The 8,936-nt window shown below is 34.4% G+C and overlaps 1 protein-coding gene and 1 long non-coding RNA gene across 2 annotated transcripts; one reads left to right on the top strand and one right to left on the bottom strand.

The window, feature by feature from the left end:
• The first annotated feature begins 464 nt into the window (after positions 1–464).
• LOC112517427 lies at positions 465–1,482 on the top strand. Its single transcript, XR_003069676.1, has 2 exons — positions 465–557; positions 1,033–1,482. It is a non-coding gene; the product is annotated as an uncharacterized LOC112517427 (long non-coding RNA).
• A 383-nt stretch (positions 1,483–1,865) lies between these two features.
• LOC112517418 (calcium-binding protein CML37-like) lies at positions 1,866–3,564 on the bottom strand. Its single transcript, XM_025124849.1, has 2 exons — positions 3,061–3,564; positions 1,866–2,314 (listed from the first exon to the last, which is right to left on the bottom strand). Exons 1-2 carry the CDS (start codon positions 3,455–3,457, stop codon positions 1,992–1,994), a joined length of 720 nt encoding a protein of 239 aa, XP_024980617.1. The 5' UTR covers positions 3,458–3,564; the 3' UTR covers positions 1,866–1,991.
• Between the last annotated feature and the right edge of the window lie 5,372 nt (positions 3,565–8,936).

Here is an 8,936-nt window from a genome sequence, read left to right as displayed (position 1 = left end):
CCCAAACGCTTTAAAGACGATCGTTTCTGGTCTAATTTTGGATACTCAGACAGAAATAGCAACGACTCGATTCAGACCACTTTTGCAGGATCGAAAGTACTCACAAGTGAGCAAGGTTCCATGCAACTGCTAAGTTGCTCGGTAATAATAAAAAAAATCCATTCGATTTTTTTATTCATAATGGAAAAATCTTCACAAATATAAAGATGAGAAATGACCTCGTCATTATAATAGAATATTACAATATTTTTATTTCGGTTTAAAAGAAATACGATAATTTTTAGTGTTATTTTTTTAAAAATTTAACCCATTAAAAATTAACTATAAAATATTAATAAATATGTATGGATATAATTTGAATGAAGGGTGTAAACGGTAAAGTAATAATATCAAGGGACTGGAATTGTCTTGTCCGAAAGTTAATTGAAAGGATAAAATGATATTGCATTTCTTTTCCCCACCCCCGGCATATCAGAGTTTTCATCGCCTCCCGTCGGCCGGACGTTCTAGCTGTTTCGTTTCCGTCTCTGCAAAACCCTAGCCGCCGTCGTCATCAGGTACTTCGCTTTTGGTTTTCTTTTTTGCTTTCGATACTTGTGGTTCGGCAATATCCATGAGTTGTAGCTTGCAGTACTTCGTGGGCATGCTAAGCCTCCCAATTTCCATGAATGAAGTTAAAAAACAAATGTGTGAAGGGATGCACATGAACTCAACCCAATCATTTTGTGTGTGCAATTTAATTGATTAGGAGTTGTATTATAAGCGCCAATTTCCGGGTTGATTTGGGGGTAACGGTGGGTTTTTCTGCACCACTGATTGCTTGATTTTGATATCATTTTTTCCAATTTCCTGCTATTTGTCACTTGTTATTGTTAATATAAATGGTTTTTTGTTTGTTTATTTGGAATGGGGTTGTCCTAATGTCAATGTAGCAATTATTGAATGGGTTTAACCTAAGCAGAAATCTGTTGGAGGTGTGCATATTTTAGTTTCATATTCCTTTACTGTTCTTATTGATTTATTTTTCTGCAGATAGAATCATGTTGTTGGTCTTTCCAATTTACCAACAAAACATATGGTTATACAACTTCAAATTACCAAAAGTAGCCTAAACTAAGCGGAGTAGTAGAGGAGATTGGACGGATTGCGTGGCCGGTTTTCAGTAAGGTTCTTGGGACAACGGGGGTTGTACTTGCTGATTCAAGTGCCGTTTTGCTTACCGTTAATGCTGCTTTGGCGGAGCTTTCAGATCGGGTATTTGTTGGCTGTGGGGTTCAAGATTTTCTTGGGTAATGATTATAAGAAGACATTGCGCTCCCGCTGAATATACTTCTAAATGAATACAGGTTTGCATTCATATTCATCATAGTAGTGTTTAGTACATAAAATACTTAAATCCAAATAATGACAACCAAATTTTGTTCATTGAATACCGCTGTAAAAGGCTTCAAATCGTAAAAAAAAGTTCCATTTATTTATGTCACAAGGTTATTATCACCCATTAATCTTCCGTGGGGCTTTGGCTCCAGGCTCCAACTTGATCTTGTGGTAGACTGGCCGCCTAGGGGGCACTTGGCACGGTATGACCCCGTGCACCTTTACTATAGCTTCACAGCAAAGGACAGATTTCTTGGTCCATTGACGATAGCCCTAGCCAAGGTTCCGATTCAGATAGAGTAGCCCGCCTTGCTTTCTTTATTAGATCTAGATATCAAGGAATAAGCTCAACTACAAATGTCTTGTTGCCATTCTGATAAGTATTTGAGAAGAGTATTTTGGATTTTGAACTAATGAAGTTGTTGGTGTTTCGTCTTCCTTGAGAACAATGACAACGATGCTCCTTCTACGACCCATGAACATTTTTTGGTAAAGTTGTTTTCACTGAATACAGAAATCCTGTGGACAAACTGTCAACAGAAAGACAAAAAGGGAAAAGCAATAATTTCTTTACTTATAATGGTATAAACCCTAAACAAATGGAATACTTGAATTCAAGAGCAGGTGGCTTCCATCAGCTTCACAAACTCATAAAAATCTATCCTACCATCGGTGTTTTCATCAAACGCTCTGATCATCTTCTTACAATCTTCAATGTCTGCTATTTCCTTCATTTCCAGAGCAAAAAGGGTTCTCTGCAGCTCCCTTGCATCAATGAACCCGTCTTTGTTCTCATCAAACACATCAAAAGCTTCTCCTAGTTCATCCAATCTTGGCTGCTCCTCTTTAAAAATATCTTCAAAAATGTTGAACAAATCTGTAGATGTCAACACCTCTGGCAGCTTCTCATCTTCAGGATGCTCGAAACTCCCCAAATCTACCACAAATCCGCCATCGTTTTCATCAAGAAAAGAAAATCAAAACATGCAAAGCTAAATAAAGAAAAAACTCAAACTCACAAATCAAAGCACATATGAGAACAAACCACAAAACAAATGGTATGATTCAGTCATTCAACAGCAGCAGCATAAAACTCATTCAATTAACAGCAGCAAGAAATCTGTAAAACAGCAGCACAAATTTTTTATAAGCTCACCCTAATTGGCTGACTGATTACTATAACGGATAATGCGAATATGTAGAACTCCCAACTTATAGCCGATATGAGACTACAACAAATAAGTCACAAACAAACAGTCATGTATGGCTTACCAACCATTAAGCCTATACCAAAAAACACCACCTTAGATCAACAGTCATGTATGGCTTACCAACCATTAAGCCTATACCAAAAAACAACACCTTAGATCAAAGTACTTGGATCAAAGAATAGTCATACATCTATCGAAGTTGTTTTTGGGTTTCCCCAAGGGTTTAGATTCTGGATAACCCTTCAACACCAAAGCAACCAACTTGAACCTTCATTAAACTCTAATTCTTGATTGTATCAATGGTTCTTCAGCAGGGTAGTAATAGAACCAAATATGCATATAAAAGGTTGAATGTAATTAGGAGATATTGGGTATATTTTCATTAGTTATGATGAATTCAGGATTATAAAGCATATAAACGCAGATTTTGGATCTACTTATGATGAAGTTATGCAACAGCACCGATTATTACCATGTTCCTGATAAATTTCCCCAAAATAGAGAGCAGTGGAACTACCATCCTCAAAATTTACTTCAGGAAAATTCCGATCCACGCTGGATTCATCGGTATGAGATGCATTTCGGCGAGCTACGTCGGAGTATGACGGCGGTGGATCATCACTGAAAATAACACTGGCGGTTTCAGAATTCCCTCTGTCGCCTACCAAACATCCAAACGAGGGAGCTCGATCGCTGTCATCAGAGGTTTCAGTGGGTTGACCTATAGCACGGCCAATGGTCTGAGCTTGAAGCAACCAATCTGGTTTTGATCGCTGATCCTTCAAGGATCGTGTCTTCAACATTAATGGTCGTTTTATAGCAAAGCTCCTCATGATCGTGGATAACAATGACGGAGGAGTCACCTTCATTTGTATAGACAGAAATGGAATAAACTGAGAGGAGAAGATGACCTACTTTAGTTTATACAAAGTGGAAATGCCATGGAAGTCGGAAGAGGTGCTGAAGGCTCTTGGAAGTTTCTTTTTTACCACATCATTCATCTATATCTATATCTATACTACCTTATAAACCAAATTTATCAAAATTCTCAAAAACAATTTTTAATGCACAAAATACTATACATTTATGCACAAAGTCTTAAAAGTMTTAAAAACAACTCATAATGCATTAAGTACTACTACTTTATGCATTCAGTCTTAAAATCTCTTAATCTACGATTAAAATAACATATAGTACAAGTTACCAATGCACATTATTCATTTTCTTTTCATGTTCCCAAGACACTTTTGACATCTTTTACTCATGCCTTCACCTTCTTATACCTCTATGTTTTCTCTACATCCCTCAAGGCGAGATTCAAAATTAAATTTACCATGAATTATTAAAAGTTCTCCCATTCAATTGCTCCAGAACTCTAGGTCTCGCTCTCGATCTCTTGAGTATTTGCTCTTAGTGTAAATCTAACACATTTGTGGAGTCGTTTAAATATGTTGGATTTTGAATATATTGATTTTAAACTGTCATACGATTTTTTCATCGATAGACTGTAATTGAAACCATAACTCTTATTGTTCAAATTGTATTAATATGTAAATATCAAGTGTAACTTATATCATCGTTAAATCTTCTTTAATAAAACCAGTGAAACTTTAAAATATTAAAATTCACGGCTTCCGCTGCATTATGCGGGTACACAGCTAGTCAAACCATGAAACATAAATAGATGGTCAAACAATAATCATGAAATAATAGTACATTACCTTTTGGAGATTTTATTTTCTAATGTAATCAACTAAAACAGTTTTTCGCCCTTGTTATCTATTAAATTTTTTGGGCTTTTATTATACACTAAAATGCTAAAATTAATAATAATGTGTTGTTTGTTCAATGATAAAAGATTGACTCCAAAGGTCAAAAGTACATGGAGGTCTCAGGTTCAAATTCAAAGAGGAATAAAAATCCCATTTGGGACCAAAGATTGGCCATGAGAGAGCACTAGAAGTTATGAAGTGATTCAAAGATTAGAAGAGATTCAACCAGCTTGCATATCTATACTGTATTATAAAACATTTGACAAAAACTCTTAAAAACCATTTTTTATGCATAAAGTACTGTATATCGATGCTCATTACTTAAAATTCAAGATTACAAGTAAATTATGCATAAGTACAACTTATTAAAGCTTCATGTTTGAATTCGTGTAACTAATTGTGGATAAACATCTCATTTTAAAATACAAAAAAATCTAAAATAATAATTAGGATAATTATCGAGTTCTAACAGAATACTTAATTATTTTATTTTTATATAAAAAAACATTATTAAACCAAATATAAATCACTTTATTATTGAATCTAAATTAGATTATAATTAAAAAAATTGAATTAAAAAGTTACACAAAAAATGAGGAATTTTAAATAGTTAATTTGATACTAATATCAATTTATTTTTATAAAATTTTTATGATATCTTCAAATTTATATTTTATTCAAAAATAAAAACATTATCGTTTTTTCAAAATCACGTAAGATCATATTATAACATTAACTGGGATAAAGAATAAAATGAAATATTAAAATCAAGATGTATCTTGCTATTTTGCACGAGTATTTTCTCTTCAAACAAACTATGAACTGCGGTCAAGAAATCGAAGGACCTATGGATCATGTCCAAAACCTAGATTCTCTTCCACTCTCTTCCATAATCCAAGAAAAAAACCCACAAATCTGTTATGCTTCTTATGCATACATTCTTGTGTTCCATATCATCGGCTTCAGGGGTGACTTCATCGTGATGATTTTTCAAAGTGAAGGGTGTTTGAATAATTCAGGAGGACGACATGATGATTCTTCCTTCTGATGATCATCATGATTTTTCGAAAACCCCAACAGGGTTGCCTGATATCAACGCTATCGAGATGCTTGATCACCATTCTCTCCATATGTTTCAAACAACTGCTTTGGGGTTTTGCCGGAGTGGAGGGAGGAAGCGGAGGGATCACGATAACGATTATCTTTTTGGGGGTGGTCGGGTTATAATGTCAAGGTGGTTAATATACTACCTTGTTGATGCCATATATGGAGAGATAAGTTGTATATAAGTACCGGAAGAAGAGTATTCATGCAATGCAGCGAGACACATCTCGATTTTAATGTTTTATTTTATTCTTTGTTTTTGTCGATGTTATAATACGATTTTATGTGTTTTTAAGAAATAATAATGATTTTATTTTTGAATAAAATATAAATTTGAAGATATCATAAAAATTTGAAAAAGAATATTTCAATGTTAATATCAAATCAACTATTTAAAAAATCTCAATTTTTATGTAATTTCTTTAACTTGTTTTTTATTATAATTTAATTTAAGTTTGATAATGAAATAAACTTCTTTTTGATTTAATAATATAACATTTTATAAAGATAATAATTAAGTATTCTGTTAGAACTCAATGATTATCCTAATTATATTTTAGATTTTTTATATTCAAATTGAGATGTTTATCCTGTATTTAATTATGTTTATCTGCAGTTAGTTACATAAATTCAGATATGGAGTTTTAATAAGTTGTACTTGCGCATAATCTACTTGTAATCTTGAGTTTTAAGTTACATGCATTAATAAATAGTACTTTATGCATAAAAAGTGGTTTTTAAGAGTTTTTGTCAAATACTTTATAATATAGTATAGATAAAGATTTACTTATTCATATAAAAGCTCACATAATTAATTGATTATGTTGGGTTTTGTCAAAATTTCTCATGATTTTACCATGGTAACCGGTATTATAGGTCATGGGGATATGAACTTAATCGGTTGTGAAAAACTTAGGGATTCATTTGTTCAACGGGGATGAATTTTATCGGTTTTATAAAAACATCTTAAACAACTTTTCTAAAATATAAAAAAGTGAGTTTTTTGTTTTCTAAAATAGTACGGTAGCTTTGCTATCTTGTTCTCTAAGGATGCGTTTGGTACACTGGACAGGGACAAGACAGAGATCCCTGTCCCATGTTTAGGAATGGCAACGGGCCGGGTTTGGGACGGTTTTTAGAGTCCCCGTCCCCGAAACCGATAACCATAACCATCCCCGTAACCGTCCCGATCCCCGTCGGGGATCTTATCGGGGATCCCATCGGGTCCCCGCGGTTTCCCCGATCCCCGTTGGTAACCCGTTAAGAGCAGAATAACCGTTACCCATTGGTTTTACCCGAACCCGAACCCGAAAAGGACCACCCCTTTCTTGAAAGGCTTTGACAATTGACAGTATTAGGGAGTATCCACAAATTTCAACAATCAATGGTACGCAAAGTCTCAAATATGTACTAATAGGTTATACACAAGCCACATGAATGATGAATCTAATTCTAAAATCTAAATAGTGGGTCTGATTATTAATTGTTTTTCCATTCTAAATAGGTTATAAACAGGCCACATCAATGAATTTAAAGCTGCAAAACATGTAATTTGAGAGGGACATGGATATGGAAACTGGAAAGTAATCTAATCTTACTATCTGAGACTGAGAGGGAGCATAAGTATACAGTTAGCAAGCTAGGCGTACCTTCAATTTGAGAGCAGCCGACGTTAGGACTGTTAAGGGTAGAGGGCCGCTGGCGTTACGACTGTTAAGGGCCACCGACGGTAGGACTGTAGGAAGGCCGCCGGTGGTAGGACTGTAGGAGAGCAGAACAGCCGGCGTTAGTCTGTAGGAGAGAGCGAGTCAGCGAGGCGACGTGAGACGATGGTACGAGCAGCGAGAGGAGAGGCTAGCCGCTAGAAGGCGTCGGCGACAGGGGCAGGGTTCGTCGGTTCAACAATCGACGACGACGTTCGTTCAGTCGGTTGAAATTTGATTATTTGAATCGAGGAGACGACGACGTGAGACGAGAGCGAGAGGGTGAGGTCAGGAGTCAAGAGTCAAGAGTCAGGCTCAAGTCAATGGACAATTGGGTGGGCTTAAGAAGAAGCTTGGGCTTTGGGTTTATAAAATTGTAATTGTAAATTGTAAAATACTGAAATTTAAATATATTAATATATTATATATATTATTGGGCCGGTCCGGGTTGGTGAGTACCGTCCCCGTCCCCGATATAATCCCCGAAGCTACCCCCGATCCCCGCCCCGTCCCCGTTAAGAGGTCCCTGAAACCGACCCGAATTGTTCGATTTTCGGTTTTCACCGTCGGTTTCGGTTTTTTTGCCATCCCTATCCATGTTTGGCATGAGTTTTATGTGGAACAGACAGGAACATAGTGGAACAAAGTGGAACAGGCCTGTTCCACCCCTACCCCATGGAACAGACTTATATTTTACCAATATAACCTCAAAATAAAACTTAATTCTCTTCTAAAACATCAAATAGGTCTCTCTTTTACATTTTATTCATTCTTTAAATTTTATTTATTGTATTTTATGTTTCTTAAACTTTCATTTTACTGTCCTTAAAATATTATTTTTATACTGTTTCTATATTTTTATTAATTTATGTAATTTATTATATATTAATAATAAAAAATAATGTAGAAAAAAAGATAAAAATAAAAATAGAAAACCACATAAACTTTTTATTTGGTGTCATTTTAATTGTTTTGACGAAAACTTCAAATGATATATTTTGTTATAAAAAATAATTATTCTATTATAATTTAATAAATTWCATAAATTGTTTTCTTGATTTTATCACCGTCAAACATATTGCATAAGGTTCATGCATGCAATTTGTTATTTTCGATGAATTTTGTATGTTTTCCCTTGATTAGAGTAGTAAATATTCGATTTGATCTTACAGGAGTGATTGTACGGGTGATGGGTAAATTCTTCTGTATTCTAGAATCCAAGTTTTGTGAATGTGATGATACTATATGGGATCACTAGGCAAATTGTTTTCTTGATGCTTATATTTTATTTACTATTTGATATTTAATCCATTTTAATTGATTGTGCGCTTGTTGTTAGTATGGAATGCATATAGATTTGCTTCAATAATGGATTCTTTATGCTTATATTATATTTACTTTTTTCATATATCATTAGTTGATTATGAAATCATGTATTTTTGCAAATGTATTTTTGCAAGTAGTAGTAGTTTGATGTTAGTTATACTTTGCACACCGTATTTGTTAACATTTATATTGATTATTTAGTTAAAAAAAACACTAAACGGCTTACTGGGGGTAAATTGGTCATTTTAACCAGTTCTGTCAAGTCCTGTCATGTTTTACCAAACGCTGAACAGCTGTACTGTTCTGTCCTGTTTTGTTCTATCCTGTCCTGTCTGCGTACCAAACACACCCTAAATATAAAAAATTCTCCAAACTTGATATTTGGAAAGAAAATATTATTTTATTCAATTCCAGCAATGAGATTGAGTTATTTTTTTTATAAA

Source organism: Cynara cardunculus (assembly GCF_001531365.2).
Source record: "Cynara cardunculus var. scolymus isolate 2C chromosome LG 1, CcrdV1, whole genome shotgun sequence".
In the NCBI taxonomy this organism is placed as follows: domain Eukaryota; kingdom Viridiplantae; phylum Streptophyta; class Magnoliopsida; order Asterales; family Asteraceae; genus Cynara; species Cynara cardunculus.
Note: the sequence above shows the minus strand (reverse complement) of the source record. Positions and strands in the feature narration are given on the sequence as shown.

Bases quoted from the DNA above. Each gene is read 5' to 3' on its own strand.
- LOC112517418 (XM_025124849.1), bottom strand. From the start codon at position 3,457: ATGAAGGTGACTCCTCCGTCATTGTTATCCACGATCATGAGGAGCTTT. The intron at 2,315-3,060 runs GTAATAATCGGT...GATTTGTGGTAG, and splicing joins GGAAATTTATCAGGAACATG to ATTTGGGGAGTTTCGAGCAT.